The sequence below is a fragment of the Mytilus edulis genome, chromosome 2 (assembly GCF_963676685.1).
Source record: "Mytilus edulis chromosome 2, xbMytEdul2.2, whole genome shotgun sequence".
Classification (NCBI taxonomy): domain Eukaryota; kingdom Metazoa; phylum Mollusca; class Bivalvia; order Mytilida; family Mytilidae; genus Mytilus; species Mytilus edulis.
Window position 1 is genome coordinate 8,993,647 of NC_092345.1, and position 25,466 is coordinate 9,019,112.

General features: G+C 31.1%; 2 protein-coding genes across 2 annotated transcripts; both read left to right on the forward strand.

Moving 5' to 3' along the window:
- The first annotated feature begins 2,040 nt into the window (after positions 1 to 2,040).
- LOC139511395 (serine/arginine repetitive matrix protein 1-like) lies at positions 2,041 to 17,587 on the forward strand. Its single transcript, XM_071298096.1, has 7 exons — positions 2,041 to 2,108; positions 5,751 to 5,907; positions 7,492 to 7,674; positions 8,346 to 8,659; positions 9,131 to 9,278; positions 9,873 to 9,936; positions 11,253 to 17,587. The coding sequence occupies exons 1-7, from the start codon at positions 2,079 to 2,081 to the stop codon at positions 12,808 to 12,810; spliced, it is 2,454 nt and encodes an 817-aa protein (XP_071154197.1). The 5' UTR covers positions 2,041 to 2,078; the 3' UTR covers positions 12,811 to 17,587.
- A 1,538-nt stretch (positions 17,588 to 19,125) lies between these two features.
- Positions 19,126 to 24,263, forward strand: LOC139510430 (uncharacterized). The gene is made up of 3 exons (XM_071297013.1): positions 19,126 to 19,493; positions 19,876 to 20,509; positions 24,216 to 24,263. Exons 1-3 carry the CDS (start codon positions 19,126 to 19,128, stop codon positions 24,261 to 24,263), a joined length of 1,050 nt encoding a protein of 349 aa, XP_071153114.1.
- Positions 24,264 to 25,466: the final 1,203 nt, after the last annotated feature.

A 25,466-nucleotide genomic window follows, 5' to 3' on the forward strand; every position in this document is an offset into this window, starting at 1 on the left:
GCGTGGTCTAATTTTTTTGAAGATTAGAGAAAAAAGTGTTAATTTTTTGAAAATTAAATGTTTACAGAATAACAGACCCCGCCTCCCCCATCCAGACCCTCATATCTGACTCTGCGATCTGACTGGTACATATACAGGCTAGCCCATATACATATATATATATATCATGATATTTTTGAAAGAATAATTAAAAAAAGAATGTGTCATTCTCTTCAAGCTACCACTGTTGATTTTAACGGGGACTATTAGTATAATAGTCCCAGATTTTAGCAAGGACATACAAATTAAAATAATATATATTCTTCGGATTTTACATGGATATCTCTTTTTATTTACTTTTTGGGTTATATTTTTAAATCACTATATATACTGACTTCAAAACCATTGGCAAGGGTGATGGGCATTTCAGAATACTGAAAGATGGCATTTTTTTTTTGAATGAAAATACTATTAAACCATGCTAGTTATTGACATTGTTATCTTTTAAATAATCATATTTTTCCCTTTTCTTTATTTCTAATCCTAATAATTTTTTTTCTTACATTTTGGGAACTTTGAATAAAAATGAAATATATTATACTGAATAAAATAGAATTCAGACAGCATTTCAAAATATAATCATTTAAACCTAATCTAAATGGGAGACTCACATTTAAATATTTTTAGTAAATGCATGTTAAATATTTGCATTGTTTAACTTTTGATCTGGTTTCATCTCTTTTACATATTCCACATTTTCATTATCAATTTTATTATTTACTATTAAGGCCCGGGCTATAATTTGTGTTAGAATGTGATAAAAGTCAATTCTTATATTTAAAGTTCAACAATTGTATTAACAAAATGTTATTTTTTTTTGTATTATGTTGCAATCCGATTATTTGGATTTTATACTAATAAAACATCTCTAAACATAAAGGAACCCGATAGTGGAAATAAGCCGTATGGGCAATATTGATAAGGTATCAGCAGTTGTTATAAGATGTTATGATTTTAGTATGTTTGCATGTCTGCTATTGTTTTATACTCCTTTAAAAATGTTTTATGTTGATATTTTATCAGATAATTCTCGCTATCTATCTATTATCTTATTTTATCTAGCTACGTACAGGTCATTGAAAATACGTGTAGTCAGATTTGGTAAAGATTTGAGACAGCCAGTGTACTTATTACTGCACATAGCATAGAATAGAATAGAATAGAATAAAATAGAATATTTTATTTCCCAAATTACACGACCCATGTACAAAGGAATGCTTTGTTTTTTTTATTAACTGTCAAGGTATATATCAAACCGTTTATGACACCTCTACTGGAAATTATTCCACAGGGCCTTAATTAATGAATTGTATATTTTGACATGTTATTCAATTTGTTGACACCATATATAGAATAATTAATATGCAGTTACACGAAGGTGCTAATTTTCCAGATTCTTTAAGTTTTCCAGTTTTCCATCTGAATAAAGATGATTAATAACTGGTGCATACCGTCGTGGCCTATTTATTCAAAACTAGTTAAAATCTTAGTTATATACAAAATGGTACAGAGAACATATGTAGTGATTAAAACTATGTACAGGAGATGAAGCTATTTGAAATGATAGTGGAGAGAACAACATATGTAAGCTAATCTCTGAAAGAGACGACTGTTTATGTATTTGACTACTGATGTTAGTAAAAGATTCCACTAAATTTTTCCATTTATTTTTATATTTATCACCCCCACATACCACTTTTCTTCTATAACCAGATTCGACTTTTTAATTCCCTTCTTTCCCTCAGATATCCATCGACCAACACCCCAAATTAATCTATTTATATGAATTATTCCAAATTTAATAGCAAGTACTAGCAAAAATTTGTAATCCTTGAAATAGCAATTTGCATATAAAAATACAAATCTTTGTTAGCACTTTATTGTTAAATTTCAAATTTCTAATCTGATTTATATGTTCATGTCAAGTGGATGTGATACTCGATTACTCAAACAAAGACCGATAACCCAGGAATATTATTCGCATTAAAAATTAAAAATCTTTCACTTATTCTCACAATGTAAACAACCATGACCTGAAAATGGAAGAGATAGGGGAAACTATTTTTGAGGTTTGATAATTTTATCGACAGTTAACAGCTGATAGATAAACATAAACAGCAAACAAAACCCCTGATATTATGTTTTCGAAACTTAGACATATACATTTTGGTCATTTTGAAAAGTTGTCACGTCTAAGTGTGTCATGTGAGGATTAATCGTTCTAAAAAAAACGCAAATCGTGTGACAGCCAGCACATGCACAGAGCTGTGTATGCATAACACATAACACATGAGTAAATAATCATTAGAAAGCTTTCAAACTCTCCAAAGCATCAGATGATGGAGTCTCACATTAATCAGTACACCACATTTATTACTATTAAAAATCCCATCGTCTTCTATATCGTCTTGGTACCTGTTTTGACGCGGACCAGAAATGACGCACCGATTTAGTTTTCGGTTTTATATTTCTAAACAAAAGCCGTGACGTCATCAAGATTTACCGTTCCATAACATGTTGGTGAAGGTCATCAAAGATGCCTAAAACTCTGCCCAGAAATGTTATTATTGCTTGAAATATTAAAGATAATGCAATTTCCGCCATTTTATTAAGGTCAAAAACATTCTACCCTTCCCTGGATGATTACCAGTCCTACATCCTCTTTGGCCAATAAAAATATGTAACCGCATGCTTCCCCATTTTGTGTTTTTGAAATCACATGACTGTCATGTGATATGGTTTTACATTTAAGCGGGAATCACAGTAGAACAAATGATCGTCGCTTATATGATTTTCTATGGTTTATCGATTTTTTTTCATTTAATGTATGAGGTAAACATTGATAAATGTATTGTTGTCATTAGTGTTTTATGAATGCAATTACTTTTTATTTTCAAATATATAGGCCCCATGTCGATCCGGCCTCAATAAAAAATATATTTATAAGGAATAAAAATAAAGATGTATATTAATAACTGATATTTGCATGGATGGCACGGTTAACTATTCGATACATGGGTGTAAAATGGCAACTTCATTCCTCTTGTGTTTGTGTTACTTCCACTTTTTATCAAAATGTGGGATCTACTTATTGATTTGTGCACAACCCGAAGACTAAATCTCCAGCCTGAGGTAGATAAAATGACTTTAAATGCGCAATGCATACTGCTATTACAAAAATGTCATGCTACTACAATCAACAGTTAAAGGTACTCAGATTAATTATCTTTAATATATTTTTTTCCGGAATGGTTACTATTTTTGCGGAAAAGTAAGGTATTTATTTCCGGAAACGTTGACTTTTTTTTTTGCGGAAACGTAGACTTTTTTTTGCGGAAACGTAAAACGCCGACTGTGATCCAATACGTCTTTTATCTTGTGTTATATAACAAATAGCTACATACACAACGGTACAGGCCGATCCCCAAGCTGATACATACACATTTTGTTTTCTTTTAAGTTCTTAAAACTCTCAAATTGAGAAATGTTGTTTGATTTGCCTAGTCCTTTCTATAAAAGAGAAGACAGCATGCGTTTGTTTTTATATCACAATGGCTTTTCCTTGTGTGTTATGGGACCAACATGTGCATTTAGTGTCATTGGTTTGTTATTTTCTTGCAATAAAGAATAATGGATACTCATATTACTCTTTTTTTTTTTTATCTACACACAACTATTCAAAGTATTGTCAATTTTAAGAAAAATAAATTGACTATATTCGATATTACAAAAGAAAAACAAGTGTAACATGTGTTATAGAAGCCTTTGATGTTACCTGAAAAAAATACAATTAATTATTATTATATAAACACCAAACACCAAACAAAAGATCAAACTACAAAGACCTTGTTGATAACGTAACTTTAATTAATCAGGATTTGATTGAATTAAGTGATTACGATTGGCATTACCTTAGTTCACAATCATCAGACAATTATTGAATAAATAAACGAATTATAGACTAATGATTTGGTTAAACAAAACATTAATGATGAGTTAAATTTTTACGGTTCCATTGGACTGTAAATATTTATTTGGCTACTCTGTGTGAGAAGTAAATAAAATAAAAATCGCCATGACATTCAAAGTCAACTTTGAAAATATCTTCACATTTTAAAATATCATTGGAGCTGCTATACAAATAGACACAATAACTATAGTTCAAAGCCACTAACAACTAATAAAAAAATCATGCATCTAAGACTAAACTAACACTCAGTTTCGTATCGATTTAAAATAGTTCTTTAACTGGTACTTCAATACTTCGCTTACCTGTTGTGATCCATCATCGACACTTTTTGCAAATTCCGTTTATACAGTTCAAATTTGTCACAAATTCCTCCATATAGTGAATATAGTTTATTCATATTTTATTATGGGGCCGGATCGACGTGGGCCGGAATGACTTGGGCCGGATCGACTTGGGGCCTGATTGACTTGGGGCCGGATCGGTTTGGGGCCGGATCGGTTTGGGGCCGGAACGACCGGATACCTTCTATATACAATAATAATTTATAATATGATTTAAAATTATACAATGTAGCTTTCTAGATGCGACACTCATATATTAGATGACGTCCGTATGATACATATCGCCATATCGTCCTTGGGACGTATGGTCCATACCTTGTATTAAAGCATTAATGTATCGTCCATACTATAAATATTTATTCCATTGAGGTTATAACATAAAAAATGACACTAAACACTACCATTGACTACCCTTTGTATGTTTGTATCTGCTTTAACAAAAGTAGTAAATATGCTTTGTCAAAAAAATTTAAAAGTTTTTTTTTTTTCAGTTTGTTTTAAGCAAGATAATAAACATCCATTTAGAAAATAATAGAAATATTTTACTAGATAAAACAGATTTTAATATGATTATATGTACATGTATTTTAAGTGTTTAACAAACATGACAAACATACACAAATGTACTATATTTTCCACTTATAATAACCATAGACAAAAATATGGAATACATCTATGTTAAACTATATTTATAAAAACATAAATTTGAAAAGTTTTACCAGGCATGTGCCGGAAAGTAAACATCAGTATGTTGATGGTTTTCTGAAACTAAAGAAGAAGAAGAAGAGATCTACAAATGTACATGTACCATGTCTACATGTTAACAATGTACATGTATATTTAAATATGTCATAAATAAAATTTATTTCTGTGGATGACCCATCATTTGACATGACTTCATACACATGAAAACTCTTAAGCAGAAGATTATTTCTTTATGTGTATTCTCTAAATTCAGACAATATGGTATCAAAATGCAATTTTTAGTTTATAGATGTTGTGTCTATTTCTATTCTATTGCATCAAGCGCACATTCATAGATTTTAGCAAGTCAACATGGCGCCTCAATTATTATTAATATTGCAATATGTCAGCTGTGGATTTTACACTAAATAGAAGTCAACGAAAAAAAAATAATCTTTAATTCAAACTGTACTTTTATGTATTTTATATAAATGATCATGATGATATAAAAGAGTAAACTTACCTTGTACAGTGTACTGCCTCTCAATGAAAAACGTGTTTATCTTCTTCAAGGATCATAGTTACCACAGGCCAGTACAGTGATGTCTTTTTTCCTCTGTAAGGAACAAAGGTGGCTTTTCTGTTCCATGACGGTGGGTTTGTTAATAGTGGAAGTAAGATTTTCTAATTTAAAATTTGTATGTATAATATTGTAGGATTCATTATACAAATTGTCTGGAAACAAAAACAAAGGATTGTTTGGAAAAAATAACCCTTGGAAGTTAAGGTACTTTATATTGAAGAAATGTGGAAATCAACCGGTGTTGGAATGTTACAGCAAAAAGCCAAAAAACAGAACTACAGCTCCAAAAGGTAATGTACTATATATATGTAGTGCAAAAAGTTCATATAAAAAAACCTAGGTTAGAAAGGTAATGCTTTGCAAAAATAAACAACAAGGCTACATTACTGAAAGGTAATGTTTAATATCATTATTGAGAGAATATTTTAGAGAATATTTTATTATTCCAATCAAGGGCCCTTGATGGGCAGCATAACATATACACATAAAACAATACATCATGATTTGTAACAGAAAAACATTTTTTTTTATAAACTAAAATGAAACATTAAAAAAGTTCAGACAGATGTTATTATCTTCATTCTATAAAATCATATACATTTAATTCCAGGCAGGATCAGAACCATAAAGTCATTACAATTATCATTGTTATTACATACATTAATTTTAAACATTTCGTCTAACATCTAGACATGTAATAATAATAATATAGCTCCCTAAATATTTTTTAAAAGTACAGACCAATTTTCATTAGTAAATAATCAAAAAAATTTTGCCTCATTTGAAAGATGTATAAAATTAGGACAAATACAATTTATCTCCTTGAAAAATATCTCCCTATCATTTTTGTATGCTGGACAACTAGTTATAATGTGTTGTTCATCTTCAACCAGATCTAGAGTACATTTCTTACAAAGCCTTTGGTCTCTTTCTATATATAATGTTTTATACCGGTCTCTTTCTATTTTGATAATATTAAAGAACAGAACTACAGTACTAAAATGTAAATTATTGCTATTTTTTAAATTTAGCTTTGATCTCTTGTGATATTTTTTCATATCAAGCTACTTGAGTAAAACACCCTCTTGTTTTAAAAGCCATCAATCATCTTTATATATATATATATATATATATATATATATAGTACAACAATGCAGTAAGGTATTGTACAGTATAACTAATTAACTGTCCCAAAAGATAGAGTTTCAGTACATGTACAACCGAAAAGTAATGTACAATTGAATATAACTGCAAAAACAAAACAAATAAACTTCATGTATTGCAAAAGGTAGTGTATAATGTAAAAGGAGGAAAAACAGAAACACAGAACTGAAAGACGATGTACAATATAACTGTCCCAAAAATCAGAACTTCACTCATCAAACATAATTCTATAACAAAATGATATTGACAAAATAAGAAATTAACCCAAATATTTATATCTAACATCCAAAAAAAGAGGGAAAATATATGTATATACATGTACATGTATGTTCATGATAAGCTCTTACTTTTTTTATCTTTTTGTTTTGTTTTCTCTAATGGTTAGTTATGTAGATGAATTGCTGTGCAGTTTTCAAATGTCAACAATTTGTTCATGTTCAGTTATTGCTGCATAAATCATATTTAAAGGGGGAAAAAAAGAAAAAAAACATCAACAAAGAAAAAAAAAGACCTTAGAATGATACAGCTTATTAAGTCTCTATTTTTCTGTGAAGTCCTTAGCTTATTATCATGAGTTCTGTGAAGTCTTTAGCTTATTATCATGAGTATCATTATTAGAAATGTATTCTTTTAAGTTAAAGTTAGTTATGACAAATAATTGTGTTTAGTAGAAAATATTCAATCAATTTTTAACCAATCTTCTATTGTAGAGAAAATCCCATTACTACCTGGATTCCATTTAGAGAAAGTAACAAATACAAAAAACAGAGCTTATGTCTTCGAACTTACCAGCCAGGATAAATATTTGTGTTTATCAGCTGACGAGCAAAAAAATATGGATGTGTTCGTCTTCTTGTTGATGTCTCAGCTTAAACTTAAAGAACAAATTAAAGGTTTGGAAGTTGTAGAGACATTTACTATGTAGTTACGATTCATTCTATTTGTGGCATACTAATTATATGTAAATTTAACAAATAATTTAAGCCGAACAAAATTTGTACACTGACTTAAACAAGAGAAAAAAGAAGACTTTCTTTACTCAGACCGTAACAATAAGTATACATTGTAAATCAAGTTAATGGAAATAATTTGAATAGCAGGGCTCACGCTACCATGCGACTAGTGCGACAAAGTCGCTTTCATGTCTGTATTTGCTTTGCCTGACCGTTGAATAAACTGTACATTGTTTATCAAATTAATGGAACTAATATATGTTTATTGATTGTTGCTTGCTCAACTTGAGTGAAATTAATTTAATTCTATATTCCAAAATGTGGAATGTTTTTACTCTTTTGAAAAGAAATTTTATAGATATAAAAAGAAAAACTTAAATTTGTAAATTGAAATATACAAATATACTAAAACACAGGAATGAAACAACTCTCAGACATTGCTTATCAATGAAAATAATTTCTATTTATTAATAAATTTTATGTACATGCATATAATGTAGTACACTACACTACATGTATATTAATTCAGTGTAAAAGTTACAGAACACACATAAAGTTTAAAGCATGCTAAGCTGGTTATTTTCAATTAATTATAACAAGTTTGATTTCAGATGATTTTATCATTGTGAAGCCAGAAAACTCAGATGTCAACAGGAGAATAGGAGCAAAGGGAACTAACTGTATTTTACATATCTCCCCATGGGGAGTAACTCTTGCCTTACAAGCAACTAGGACAGTGTTGGCACAATGGCCATTGAAAAGCATCAGGTATTTTGAAGGGGGTAAAAATCAATTTATGCTGGAAGCAGGACGTGTGGCTCCAATGGGAGACGGGACATATATATTTCACACAGAGGACGGAAAAGAAAACTATGCTTACGACTTACTAGACCAGAGGATTGTTGATGCCTTGACCAAAATGCAGGTTAGTAGGTTCAAACCTTAGGTTATTCTTAAATCAAAATACTACCTGATCAATTTACGATTCAAGATTGTTTCATTTCAATTGTACTTTAGACATTTGAAAAAGTGCAGATATGCAAAGGAGTGGTGAAACGATGCACCAAATGTAAACATGTCATGCATTAACACAAGTTTGTTTTGTGTGATTTACTTATATACTTTACCAACTTTACTAAGAATAGTGATCTGAGGGTCTGTCTTTATACAATCACTTTTGTCATTCCATTGGGATTTTCAGATCTAGAGTTACAGAATTTTAATTGAAAAAAATGGTAATATTTTATGTGTTCAAAATAAATAATTTAAAAGTAAAGCTTCAGTACACATGTTTTTTATTCAATATTCTGTATGAACTTTACACTCCCTTATTGATGAACATACATTGTTTTGGTTTTTTTTTAACATTTGAGCATATTTTCTCTTTTTAATGTAGCCTGGTAGAAGGGGGACAACAGAAGAGATGGAAGATTATGTATTAGAATCGAACAATTTGACCTTGCTAACCTCTGTTATACCTTGTATGATTAATCATCCTGATCATATACACATCATGAGGGACAACTGGAATATTGACATTAATGGTGAGTTGTATTTAAGGATAAGTATTTTAGGTCATGTTGAGTCTAACAGTAAGGAGGAGATATTTTATTGCAGTATAATTTATTATTTTAGTCTCTATGACCTAATACAGCAATGGAATGAGATTGAATTTAGATTACTTTTAAACTTTGCTATAAAATGATGATATGAGTGTTCAGTTTATACAAAGTACATGTATTTCAATCTTGATGCATTTTTTGACTCACCAGTTTTAAAAAATTAAACCACAGTAATTCTAAAAAACTAAAGAGATAAAAAAAAAGTTGTATATTAATAGGAAAGGAACATTTTTGAAATAAACTTTACAATTATAATTGTATTTGGTTTACCGTTATTAAACATTTGTATTTAAACAAAATCTACTCAAATTTAAGTATGATGAGTCCAATATTCCATATTTATAGTGCATGTTAGACAATACAAAGTCAAGATAAAAATTGATAACAAAAATCATGCAGATCTTAGATTAGTGTTAATATAAAAATGATAATAAAATATCTTGCACTGTTATTTACCTCTGAAATTTGAATATCATGTGAAAAATTTACCAAATCTTATACAAATAATATTTTCAGGAAACACAATAAGAACAAGACCAACAGTTCATGTCAGACAGACAAGTAATGCAAGTGAAACAGGGTAAGATTTGACAAGATTAAAAATGACACATATTTTAACTGATAATTTGTCAATACTGTATTTATACAGCAAGGATTGAAAGTGGTTATATGGTATAGATAACTTCACTGAGTGCTAACTGATTCCATGCCATGCTGTGGGAAGGACCTTATGTAGAGATATGGAAATAACTGTTCAGGATGAGGTTTTTATTGGACAATTATTCAGGAAGATTATTAAGTTTCCATGTAAATATAGGAAAATATTATTTATACCAATTAGGGCTGTTTGAGAAAATACTATGTCTCCAGGGAAGGCATTATTATTATTTTTTTTTAATTTCATATTGATAGTTTTATTTGAAATACCAAAGTGCAAAGGAATGTTGTTCAGACTTGTTCTAATTTATTTGTATTTCTTGGAGTGGTGAGGGTTAATAAAATGTGCTGTCCATAGTGGGGGGAGGGGGGCAACTCAAGGTCATTGTACAGCCTTCAATGATGATTTGTTTTTGTCTGTTTGAAATATTCATATTTAAGGCAAGAACTACCTTTAATTTTTTTATCACTCTGGATCTAACTGCAATGGTTTTTGTATGTATTATGTGAACAGAGTTGCTGAAATCCAATGTCATCATTATTCTATCATATTTTTTTTTTATAGTATACAAGTTTTTGTAATACAAATCCTACATACAGTCAAAATATCTGTTTTGAGATATTGATACCCATTTATTTGGCACCTCCTTCTGTTTGTTGAATAAGAAAAAACAGTAAATGATAGTACTTCTTTTGGAAGAATTAAAACCAAAGTTATTGTTGGTGCTGTGAGCCTGATAAAAAGGCCTATCCTCCTTCCCTACGCCTATATCACCCTGCTCTGTCGCTCAGTAATTCACGATCAAGACTTCGAAACAAGACCAGGAGACGTTATCAAGCTTGCTTTTGTCAATCATAAAACTGTCTTAATGAGAGGAAAAAAGACCATTAATAGAATGATAAACAGATAATCAGATTTTCTACGTATAGATATGGTAAAAATCAGCCGCTCGACACAATGTGAAACTTTTTAGCTCGTTCGCTACGCTCACTCGCCAAAAAAGTTCACATTGTGGCTCGCAGCTGAAATTTTACGATATCAATGTGTAGAAAACCCGATTACATTCACATTCGAAAATCATTTGCTTCACTTAATTTACAATATACATGTACAAACACTATATTCAAAAAAGTTATAAGATTTATTCCAAATACTAAACAAGATCTTTTCAAAATCAATACACATGATAATTTGTGAAATTATTACTGAAAAATATAAATACGTTTTTATATCTTTAGATCTGATCTTGGTACTCCTGGAACCCCTGGTCCACCTCTACCAAGTAGGAGACCAGAAACACCATCAAGTAGATATCTGGCAAGTAGTTCCCCTGGCCGACAACAATCATCAAAAGTACCATCAGTTGTCAACTCAAGTTTTCAAAAGAGTAATTCTTCATCATCATTAGTAAGTCGACCACCACTTCCAACACCTACATCAGGAGCTTTGTCTAATTCTCAGCGCTCTCGTCCAGTGCCAGCACCATTAAATAGGAGTAGTACTGCTGATGGTAATTATTTGAGAATGAACTCTTTGTCTGCAGTAAAAACAATAGCCCAGAATTCAGTGCCACCGTTTTCACCCACGGGTGAATGGAGCCCCCCTCCATCTTTTCAGGAAGCTACAAATTATAGTTTAATGAGTCCTGGACATGTTGGCAGAGATGGTTACTTAAATCCCAGAACTAGTGTTATTGAACTTCAGGAAATAGCACTAGAGAAATTTAATCAAAATGTGCCTGAAACTTATCTTTCTCCCACTGCTGAGTATGAAACAACATTTAATACAAGCAGTTTGCCACGGGAAAGAGGGTCAACATCTAAGCCATCAAATAACAATGACAATCATTATAGATTGCGCTCCTTGAGCTGTGAAGACATTAAAAAGGGTCAAATGAGACAAAGGGCAAGAACTGCCAACTCACGACAGGATGCTAAAAATAATTCACGAGAAACTACAACAGCAGAACCTTTTCCTCGTATTCAGGAATTTAAGGGAAGTATGGAATTATTGCTACAAGATGAACGAGGATATTATAATATTGATGGACTTAAGGGTACTATTGATTCTAGTCATGCGCCTTCAGTTGCTGAAGTACTTCAAAAGTTTGATGAAACTGCCAAACCTCCATTGACAAGAGCCATTTCTAATCCTAATTTCTTACAGTTACTAAATAAAGACAAGTTAAATGATATACGAGTAGAAAAAGCCAGATCAATCCATGGTTCTAATCCAAACCTTAAAAAAAGTAAGTCTTTACTGAACTTATTCAAACGTTCAAATAAGGAAAAGTCTTCAAGTACTAAAGAAGAAGGCTATTCCTCTAACAAGGCTAAAAGTCTTCCAAATAGTCCATGTAACTCTTTACAACGTCAGTATAGTCATCCCAATATCTCTATTAATGTGAAAGGCATTCATGTGACTGGAAGAACTAGATCTTTTAGGAAACCTAGGCAATATGAAAAATCTCCACAAATACAAAGAAAAGAGGGGAAATCCCCACAAATTCAAAGAAAGGATGGGAAATCTCCATTGCCAACAAGGAAAGATGGAAAATCTCCCAAATTTAAACGCAAGGAAGATAAATCGCCTCAGGTACAGTATCGACATGAGAGAGCAGCGTCAGATCCACAGGTCCTAGAACAACATTCTCCACAACCTACACGTAGAACAAGACATGATGTAACGCCTTCAGTTTCTTCCTCAGATAATGAATTCGCCAATGGCCGACCAGTTTGTCCAAGTCGCCAGGCATCATCTAGTTCTTTAGGACATAAAGTACATACTGTTTGTTAGATAATTCTCACAATAGTTAGAAAAATGTAATCACTTTTTATCTTGTGAAAAATAACTCTTGATACTGCTTTATTTACAGAAAAACAAACATCATGCCATATATGCACTTTTTTAATCATATGTTATAATTACTAAAAGGATGGGTATAAAGCTGTAAGCAGCCATGAAAATGTTTTTTCACTAGTTGATATTTTAAATGAATCTCCATTGAAATGATATGATAGGTACCTTCCCTTTTTTGATGTAATAATTTGAATCTTAGAAAAACTTTGAAGTTAGAAAAGAGTTGCATAATTTATAAAATTTTGCTAGTTGACATTTTATTGAGAGATTAACATGAAATACAGGGTTTGAAATATGTCATTTGTGACTTAAAAATGAAGCATTTTTTATAATAGATTTTGTTTAAAGAAAACACTTGTTGTTAAATGCAATTAATTAGCCATTAAGACATTTTCACATTCCAAAGTGCAATCTAAAATAGGGCATATAGGATGCTTTTGGTTTATTGCTAGTCAAAGTACATGTGTACTTAACATTTTTGATATTGTGTACAATTTAATTGTGATGAACAAATTGTAGATCAAAATTAGATATATGTGTATGCTTTTAGATAAAGAAGGTTTTGAAAGACTTGTAAATATTTTAGTATCCCTGACAATATCGATGTTCTAATTCTCACACTTATTCAGAGATTATTGTTTTTATCCTATTTTCTGCTGTCAGTTGAAGATAAGAGTTTTTAGAACTGAAATATTAAAAGATGACATACATATTTAACTTGCAACCTTCTTGTCATAGATTGATGTTGGAAACTATTAATAAATAATACTCCATGTATATTTTTTTCTAATATAAAAGTCTTCATCACTGTTTTTTTTTCCATTAATGTGAATTTATTCTTATTTTCCAACTAAAAATATATGAACTTATCATTTTCATATCTGCCAAGCAAATTATCCTTTGTTCTGGCAAAATTTTCTGACACAAATTTTAAACTATGGAGGAGACTACATGTATAGATAATGGGCATTTCTTTGAAGCAAGATTTTGAAATAATTATCCATAATGTTTAGTATATTGCCAAAAAATATGAATTAATTTTCATAATAGAATTTTTAACTTTTTTATATAAAAAATCTAGAGAATTGTGTTTATTTAGTGCAAAATACAAAAGAAATATAAATAAACAATATTGCTGATCTTCATCATGGTGCTTTGGTAGGGCTTCCAAAAATTAGAAAATACTTATCACTTTGATGTTCGCCATTGTTTTTGCACCATTTTTTTAAACATGAAAAATGCCAATTTGAACAAATGTAGTTTTGCATTTAAAAACAAGAATTGCAGAATATCAACATGTAAGACTCTGTCAATTTCTTTTAATGGTTGAAGGCATTTTTCTTCTTTAGAAGTCTGGAAGATATTGTTATCACTCATAAATCATTTAATGCATGGCTATATAAAACCTTGTTAAGATGTTGTTGGGTATAGAACTGTGATCTTTATAATATATTATAATAGTTACTAATTTGTTGTAGAATTTTTATTGAACATTTTATTTGTTCTACTTTTAAGAATTTAATTGTATAGATATGTTAAACATTGTTGTATTGTGTAAATCTTTTAGTGTGTACACTTTTTATAGACTAAGTCTAACTTAAAATGTTATTTAGAGGTCATCCAAATTCTCAAGCATTTACCTGGCTTGACCATCATAGGGAAAGTCAGTGTTTGTTGTAAGGGTAAGTGTAATTTCGATATTTGTAAAATAAAAGTGACCAATGTAAATTCAGAAATTATTGCATGTATTTATTATTGCGATTGAGAAAAACCCTTCAATGGGTTCAATTCATATAAAAAAAAAATCAAAATGCGAGTTTTAATTATTTATTATAACCCTGTCGCTTTTTCGCAATTACAATTTCTGAATTAACATAAATTTTATGCCAAAATAAGATATATTGCCTATCAATGGGAAGCATATTCCCCCTACATCAAACTACCACTGTATAAAGGGATAGTCTTCATTAACAACATTATTGTAAATGGACTGATTAGCATGTAAAAACTTCTGAATTTTTTATGAAAATTGTGGATGGCGTCTATTGTATTTGTCATGAAATGTAAAAATAGTTATTATGAAATAATAAAAGTTGTGTAATATGTTCATGTTGAATGTTTACAAGGGAAGAAAGATTCATTTAACAACATGTCTAGTTATATAATTTAAGTAGATGGTTCTTTAACTTGTGCAATAATAAGATAGATTTGAAAGCTTTTTACACAATTTTGATATAAATGTTTCATGTATTACATGATAATGAGGAAAATTTAAGCATCAATATAATTGTGAAATTTACAAGGTAAAGAGCATGGAATTAGTAAAAATTAACAGTTAAGTTCTAAGACATTTCATAGACCTTGTCGTATGATATTATTGATCTTGTGTTGTAGGTTTGTTTGTCTTATTGGTATTTTAACAACACAAACACCGTTGATTTATCAGTAGACAACAAAGTTCCTAATAATAATGACTTGAAAAAAGGCATCAATAAGACAAACAACTTTGATATTTATTTTTGATGTCTTTCATAAAGATTTACCATCAATTTTCATTTGTTCTGGCATTAAGAAGGTATGGTTAATGTTCTATTAATTGTACCCATAGCATGTAAATTCTTCTCTTCTAGAAAAAAAATCTCATGAGGTGTAACTGTATTTTTGTGTCATTATGTTGTACAGGGAAGTCTAACTTCATTTGCTTACTTTTATATAATGACATTTTACTGAATTTAATTGACCCACAACATGCAATTAATTTTTTCCAGGTCATTTGTTGAGTAAGGAATATTTGTATATAATCATAAAATACTGCTAAATGTTCAAACGCTTACAGAGTATTTATTTTGATATGTTTTTTTATTGGAATTTTTGTACAATACCTATTTTTATCCCATTTAAACCCGATGTTGCCTTTGTTACAATTTTATATATTTTGAGTGTCTGGAACTGTCTCAAATTATTTTTACTCTTTTACAGAAAGATTTTTACAATCTTTCACTCTAAGGCAAGATGTGATGGACATTCACATATCTTTTTTCCCCTGAAAAAAGCATAAGTGAAACCAAAGACTTTATGTGAGATTACTTTTTAATATTTGTCAGTACTTTCATGACATTGATAATATAATAAAACTCCTTAATTTTAGTACCAGCAAACATTATTTTAAGAAGTCCTTAATAAATAAAGGTATGATAGATTTAACATTTGGTTTGTTTACAGAAATACCATTATTATGCATTTTACAGTAATGTAGTAAAAATATTTTGAGACAGTCCCTATATGTTTTTCAGTTTATATATTGGTTGCTTGTTGGTTGTATTGCTTAGTAAGTTTGGAGGAGGTTTCATGTTAATGTCAAACACCCCTTTTTTACAGTTATAAATTTTATGATCCTGTTATTCATGTCTTTTAACATGTTTTAAAGTAAAAACTTAGGTTAATAATTCTTATTGTTATCAGAGAAGGACCTTTTGTTATTTTCACTTACACAGATCAATGGACCATGTTTTTAGAACTTATCTTATCTCAATTCAAATTTGATATATTAATGTTGTCTTGTTAGGTGGCATTACTTTGAAAATTAATGATGTTTTGTTAATATGGTATAATGTTTTTTAATACAATGCTGGTTAAAGGCTAGAAAATATGCAATATTGTTTGTTATACATAATTGTTACATTAAATATAGTTTGCTTTATGTTTGTTATATTCCTCTGTTAATGATCAAATGTTTTAATACATAGAATTTTATAGAAAACGAACAAAACCAGTCATATTATATGTATGTAATGTAAAGAGAACATGCCACAATGTTTTGGTGAGATTTTTTCTCTCAATCCAAGCAGAAAATCCATCGTCAATCCATAAATGTTATGAACAAAAATCAGCCAACACCAGCACAATGCATACCTTAGAAATATGTGTCCTTGGTATTTCTTATCACTTATTTGTTAATATATGTCATTTTTACCTATATTAAACAATTTAAAACTTACTACCAAAATGAGAAGAATGTAACCAGTAAAAATATTCTCCTCTCAGCCAAATGGATGAAATGGTAGCAAATTTTTGTTCACTGCTTGGAGTGTGCCTTGACTTTTTATGATAGAAGAACAACATTGGTCTGCTGAAATTTTCACTAAACTATTTAAAAAAATGTATAGGTTCAAATTGAAGAATTTTAATTCTTAATTATTATTAATATTCAGTATTAATTTCCATCAATCAGTTGTCAATATTTACAGTACAACCTAACTATTTGTCACTGTTTAAAGTGAAATCTAATTTAAGATCAAGTCAAAGTATCTCAACCCATTTATAAATTTATTGTTTTATATCACACTTTTCACAGTTTTATAATATCAGAAAATAAGAACATTAATGCCAAATTTTATAATAAGTTGCCAAAAATTTAGTACAGAGACTTTAATGAACTTTTTATATGATAAATTTATTCTTCAAACTATGTATTATGACAAGTACCCAGTATTTATAAATTTCCAAAAACTCCCAGGTTATTGAAATAACTTTGACTTGAACTTAAGGGTGTCACGTTATATTTAGTTGGCAGCTTCACCTACTAGCATAATAATGAAATATAAATGTTGATGAGCAATATGTGTTAGTATATATACTACTTAACAATGGAGACACTAACAATCAAAGGTCATCTTGTATTAATTCAGATGAAAAATAAAATATTAAATGGTTACTTTGTTGTTGTAATTTTTAACTGATTTATACTTTTCCAAACTGGTTGATTATTGATCCTAGGCTTTGAGGTATCACAAACAGATTGATTATTTTACCCTTTGCCATAAAGTAGCCTGAGGAATGTTTTTGTCTAGTAGATAGAACTTTGCTTTAGATTAGAATCACACTTAGATATATTGGTATATGTAATGAGATAAATATCCATATTAATTATTACATCAATATGTGATCACAGATAATAAAATTTAGTACAGAAAAGATGTTTCTATATGATTACTTGCTCCTAATTGGAACCAAACTTGGAAATAGGGTATGATCCCCTTTAAGGGAGTTTGCTTCTCAGTTTCAAAATAATTAGATTTTCAAAACACTAGTTTATATTGATAGGTGATTAATTAAGGAATCAAAGGAGCAAAAAAAGTATATAGGTCAATGTGCTTGTTTTCGAGATATTAGCCATTGAAATTTTTTTTTTTTGGGGGGGGGGGTGGAATATTCTCTCTTGACTTTTCATAGCTTTATCATTGACAACTTTAACCCTGTATGCTAACATTGCCCATGTGAAATTTTAAAATTGTTTGTATATACATTGAACAACAAATATATGTGACGTATAAAATTTTCTGACGTCAGACTTGCAAATCAATGAATGTGATTGTAGATAGATGTTTTTGTGTTCTGTTAAATTGTTCCTTTTAAAATGTTGCACGATGATGACTGCTGTACCAATATTTTGACTATTTTATTTATTGTGTCTGCTAGTTCACACGCTGTCCAGATTACCGTGGAATTACGACGTTCCTAAGTTTGTACATTACCATTGGCGACGTTGGCGACTTCAGTGACGTCGCCGTGGGCTATTTGAGTTGTTATTAAAAGTTATGGCTGAACAGACGTATTTGTTTATATTAGCGAAAATATCCTACTTTTAACCTCCACATTTATGGTACCGTGACCAATGGATTTAAGCAAGCTCAAGTCGATAAGATCAGGGAACAGAAGTGCTGTTACCAAACTCATTCGAAAGATAGATGCAGCGAAGCATGATATAGATTTCGATCCAGAAGAATTAACCGCAACATTTGACAACCTTATCCAGAAGCAAAAGTTATTAAACAACATGAACGACAACAGATACTTAACCTAACGGAAGCAGAAGATATAGAAGATGAAATCCTAGACTCAGATGAGTATTGTATAAATTTAGAAACAAAAATCAGACACATACGAAATTTTATTCAAGATACGCATACCACATCACAGTCACGTCAGAGCGAAACTTCATCACAAAAACTTAATGTTGAACATCAACCGTTCGTCTCAGCAAACCTCACAGAAAACTCATGCACGCAGTCGTCACAAAATCCGTTCTTTCAAGCTAGTAACACAGTGAGTAATAATATAAATTAGTATACATCCGCAAGCAGTCAGAATCACTACTTACCCAAACTCTCACTTCCGATATTCACAGGGAACATATTAGAGTGGCAAACTTTCTTGGATTCGTATGAATGCGCTATACATTTAAACCCTTCAATGACCGATGTCCAGAAATTTGATTACCTCAAAGCGCAGTTACAGAATGAAGCATTACGCACCATAGCTGGTTTTGCACTTACTAATGCAAACTACGCAGACGCCATTATTTTATTGAAGGAGAGATTCGGACAAACAGAAAAAATCACGCAAGCATACATTCAAGCATTATTAGAAATTCCATCACCACGAAACCATCTTATCAGTTTGAGACAATTCTATAATCAAATAGAAACTTACGTCAGAGGGCTAGAATCTTTGGGCCAGTCACAAGACTCGTATGGAACATTACTTGTACCAATTATTTTGAAAAAATTACCGGGAGAAATTAAAAAAAACCTTGCCCGTGAACATGGAACAGAAAACTGGTTATTACGAGACCTCCGGAAAAGTATTTGCAATGAAATAAACATAATTGACGCGGGACAAGACACTGAAACTTCTAACAATTTACCAAGTGCATCGTCTTTCTTTACCGGGACAAAATGGATAAAACCACCAAACCAAACTCTAGATACGAGACATACACACCAGAATATAAACCTTGTGTATTCTGTCACGATTTACACGCACCAGTGCATTGCACGAATGTATCAGATCTAGAAACACGCAGGATATTGTAAAACGCGAACAATTGTGTTTCAACTGTCTAGGTACACACCGTATACACGAATGTTATTCAAATCAGTTTTGCCGCATTTGCAACAAAAGACATCACACAAGTCTGTGTACCGATAACCCATTTAACAGCAACATTGCCCATGATAATGACACCAGCAGACATATCCAGCAAAATGCAAATGACAGCCCACAGAATACGAATTTTCCTATTAGCAATGGACATTTACAATACTCACCAAATTTGAATCAGACATCTGTAAATATTGTAAATGATACAAATCAGAAAGAAGAGGACACTACAATTCTACACTCCTCGTCAAATGACGTACGCACACATGTACTTTTGAAAACTGCCGTCGCACCAGTATGGTCAGACAACTTATGTGTAGATACCCATATACTTTTTGACGAGGGATCACAGCGATCATTTGTGACCGAAGATTTAGCAAGAAAACTTAATTTACATACAGAGGGAATTGAAATTCTACAAGTATCGTCATTTGGAGATAAAAACAAAAACGTACGACATTTAGATAAATCAACAGTGTTCGTAGAATCAAATGCAGGACAGAAAATACCGATACACGTTCTAATTGTACCAATGATTGCCGTACCTTTGCAGAACAATATTCGCCACATCAACAGAGGACTAATTTATTTACGGGGACTTAAGTTAGCACATCCAGTAACACAGGAAGAGTCTTTCGAAATATCGTTATTAATCGGAGCAGACTACTACTGGGACTTAGTCGAGAATGAAGTCGTAAGAGGAAATGGTTCAACCGCCGTAAAGTCAAAGTTAGGTTTCTTACTTTCCGGTTCAATAAGGGACAAAAGCGAACACGCATTGATATGTACCAACATATTAAGCATTCTTGTTTCGCACAAACCAGAGGAACACGATATAAAAACCTCTCTAAACACAACACACAGAAGTACTCAATCTAGACGATTAGCAAGTGCCAAGGTCCGGAAGAAGATACGGAAGCGTGCGAATTACCAATCAAAGACGAAAATGATGAAGAAGACTAGAACTTTAACAATTTTAAAAAGGACTTTCGAAGTTAATTAAATTTTTCATTTATGTGAACAAGAACTAAGTTAATTCAATTTAGTTCATTCATGGAGATAGAGACTTTTTTAATTTGATTTATTTACAAATATGGACAGTTAATGTGAAATTTAAGATAATTTGCACTTTTTGCGGCCACCAGTATGTCGAGATTACCGCGGAATTACGACTTTCCTAAGTTTGTACATTACCATTGGCGACGTTGGCGACTTCAGTGACGTCGCCGTGGGCTCTTTGAGTTGTTATTAAAAGTTATGGCTGAACAGACGTATTTGTTTATATTAGCGAAAATATCCTACTTTTAACCTCCACTGGCTACGGTTACATGGAAATGTAACAATAAAAAAAATATTATTGTTACATCGGAGACTAATTGCCGGAATGCAAAGTTGGGTAAGGAACCGATTAATTACGAATGTAACAATAATTATTGAGGCTACGGTTACATTGTGTTATTGTTACATGAAAAACAGCAATGTACGCTAGATTTATTAAATTTAAATTTTCTATAGTTATGTTGCTTAATTCTTTCATATGTACTAAACAATTATACTTCTAATTATGATAAATAATAAATATTATTATTCAGCAAATGGCGTTTAAATAGTTTTACGTATTAATGGTTTTGATGTTCTTAAAGGTACAACTTAAGATTAGAAGGGCAAAAGGCGAAAAATGGTTTGTTGTTGAGAACTCGGGCTGAGAAAAGTGTTCACTTTTTTAAGTATTGAACTGCACATCTACTCTTATTACTGTCACTATACTTTGAACAATGGATGAAGAGATTCCTATTACCAATTTTGTTTTGGATGAACAATTTTAAACTTGGGATGCGTTTGATACGAAACTGAAACAATATAAAAAAACAAAATTTCTTACAGCTATAGGAACAAACTCTGAAAAAAATGATACATCAAAAGCAAGGTTTGCTAACTGCTAAGTTGGATACTGAAATTTGAGGTAAACCTAAAATCCGTAATGGACGGCAGTGCGATCATATTGAAAGACGACATGAAACTATACCACATGCTTTCAACCAAAATATTGGATGAGGGAGTATTTCTCACCAGAAGTATGGCAAACATTAAAGGTTGCCTTATCTTCTAAAAGGAATATTGCAGAATAGAATTGCACGGTATGCAATACAGACGTTCGTAATGCGGCATCACTGGTGTGTGATGGCTGCTTGGAGTGGATTCATCAAAAATGCGTCGGACTTAAACAAGCTCCAAAATCACTTACTCGGGATATGTAGAAACTGTCATTGTAAATACAAAAATAAAGAAATTGTATGTAATAATTGTATGTATTGTAAATATAAAATAAACGTCATCAATTTTTATAAATTAGTACATATTACAGGTCCCATCGTACATTGATGTTTCAAGTTCATGTAACAATAACGCTATGTAACCGTAGCCTCAATATTTATTGTTACATTCGTAATTAATCAGGTCCTTACCCGACCATGCATTCCGGTATTTAGTCTCCAATGTAACAATAATATTTTTATTATTGTTACATTTCCATGTAACCGTAGCCAGTGCCTTATTGTAAATATAACGGAATTTGATGAGACTCATCAAAGTGAGAGGTTTAGCGCTATAAAACCAGGTTTAAGCTGCCATTTTCTACATTTGAAAATGCCTGTACCAAGTCAGGAATATGACAGTTCTTGTCCATTTGTTTTTGATGCGTTTTGTCATTTGATTTTGCCTTGTGATTATGGACATTCCGATTAGATTTTCCTCTGAGTTCAGTATTTTTGTGATTTTACTTTTTACATTCTCAAAAACTTTTAAAAAATAATTAAAACTTTATAAGACTTTTACAGATGGCTTATCATTATACATGTAAAAGATTTATAAAAAGAAAATATGGGGGTCAATGGGCAAATTCTTTTAAGGCATTTAAATGGACAAAACCAAAGGATTCCGAAAATCTGACAAAAATCCCAAAATATGACAAGCGAACTTCCTTAGATATGAACAATAAATTCCTCAAAATGTAAGTGCTTACAAAAGGTAGAAGAAAGATCTAAGCAAATTAATTAAAACAGGATGAAAATAACAATATTTCCTTGAAATTGTCAACAATTCCTTTGATGAGTTTGCATTTGGGAATATGTCTACTGAAGTCTTTTCAGAAAGACGACTTGTTGGAGATTAGTATCTTGCCAACTTGAACTATATACACTCATGTCTTACACAAATCCTTCAAATGTTGTATATTATGTTCTTTAGAATTGTTAATCTTCAGAAATCACTACCTCACAAACAATATGTTTTTTATGAATGCAAGACAACAGTACATTTAATCAGTTACTTTAAAAGTATTCACTCGTAAAATTGACCTAATTTTTTTAATTATCTTCTATAATTTGTCGATTTATCATAAATCTGTTAAAGAACTTTTACTGAAATGTCATGGTTGCAGTATAGTGTTTTTGGTTAAAAGTCGTCAAGTATACAGTGGCAAACACCTTTAACAGAGACTGTCCAAGATCTGTCATCTACATGCACCAAATTTTCAAAAATCAACAAAGAATGTCTTTTTATCTAATGGTAATGACTTAAAAAACATATGAAAAAGGTAAATGCATTTATTAAGTTTAGGGCAGAACAGAGTGACGTGGGGAAAAATGAACAATCAACCATGTCAATGTAAAATGTTACAGTGACAGGTTTTTCTTTGCATCTGAAATATGTACTCTTGTATTAATGAGTTGTGAAGTGATTGACAATGAGACCAAATGTCCACTAGATATAAAAGGACAAGGATGTATAGAACAATATTGTCTTCGTACGGTATTCAACAATGGTCAAACCTCATACCAAATAGTAATCTATGAAAAAGTAAAATCACAAAAATACCGAACCCCGAGGAAAATTCAAAACGGAAACTCCTTAATCAAATGGCAAAAACAAATGACAAAACTCATCAAACGAATGGGCTACAACTGTCATATTCCTGACTTAGTGAATGGACGTGGCATATCAAATGTGATGCAATTCAAAAAGGAAGGTTAACGAACTGGTCTAAAAAAATTCTCAAAACAAATATAATATTTTGTGGCAATGTGACCTATCGAACTAGACTTACCATTGGGTTTGTACTTGCATGATCAACACATGGAAACTGATCTGCTTACCTGTGTGGAACACCTGAGTTTATCCTGTTGTGTGTTGTGTTTTGTTAGTTGTGTTTTTCGTCGTTTTTTATTAATTGCTATGGCGTTGTCAGATAGTCTTCGACTAATGAATATCAATTTGGTGTCTATCACCTCTCTTGTGTTGCAAGTTTCTTTTGACACGGCAGCGTAAAACATTTTATATCTTTTAATTAATCCTTCCGTTGCCTTGTTAATCTTATACAATGTTACTGTTTTTTATTTAAGTTAGGAGGTGACGACCTGATATACCTCACTGAGGCAACACCTAATTAAACTATTTCGGTATAACTTTGCTGTTTTGCTCGAAATTGGACATGATGCCATAAATACTATCAAAGATTAAAGAACCATAAAGGCTTGTTATAAATATACCTTTTCCGGTATTGACGAAAAAGCTTGTTTCTATTATCTGTTGTTATTATGTAACGGGTTAGCAGCCGACTTCTAAAGCGAATGTTTTTAATATTTATTTTACATGTTTATTAGTAAAAAACGTTATGGATATACATTGTAGGTCTAAAATTACAATAAAGTCATGAAAAATCAGACCGACTATGCAATAATGTAAACACTATCGCATATTATGTCACGTTTTCAAATTATTTTTTATCTTATCAGTAATGTTAACTTTACAATTGAATGGATGTGCTACAATGACATGGGATTCAGTAAGCTTAATATATATCTAAGATAGCTGCATAGTTTGATGAAAATCCAAGTTGATTTGAAAAAGTTTTAAAAAAAATTAAAGATGCCTATATGAATTTATATAATAATTTTTATTTTTACCTATTGTAAAATTAAATTCTTTCATTTCACAGCAATAAATCAAACTACCTAATAAGCTTGAATTTTGTAAGATCAATATTTAATTAAGTTAGATGGGCTGATTTACACCAGTCAAAACTAAAATTGTTTATCATATTCTGTTTCTGTTTGAATGTTTTTTGTGTGTATTTTTGGGCTAATTAAAATAAAATGTTTACTACAACTGAAGCATTTGAAAAAAGTGTATGTCCCATGCATTAAGATAAAGAAAAATCATCAGGTCCCACTACTTTGCACGTTGAAAAAAGTACATGTCCCCTTACCATTTGCACCGGTCCCCCTGCTTGATAAATAATGCACCGTCCCTAATCTTAGCCGTATTTCGAACAACTTTTTGCAATTTTGGGTAATCAATGCTCTTCATCTTTGTTTGGCTTTCTTTACTATTTTGACCTGAGCGTCACCGATGAGTCTTGTGTAGACGAAACAGGCGTCTGGGGTATTAAAATATTAGCCTGGTACCTTTAATAACTGTTATCATGTTCTATTGTATTGTTTATTTGTGTATAAATTTCTCTGTCCTGTTTGTTCTTCCATTTATTTGTATTCTAGGGCTAGAGGGATAGGGGGAGGGTTGAGATATAAAAAAAAAACATGTTTAACCCCGCCGCCATTTAGCGCCTGTCCCAAGTCAGGAGCCTCTGTCCT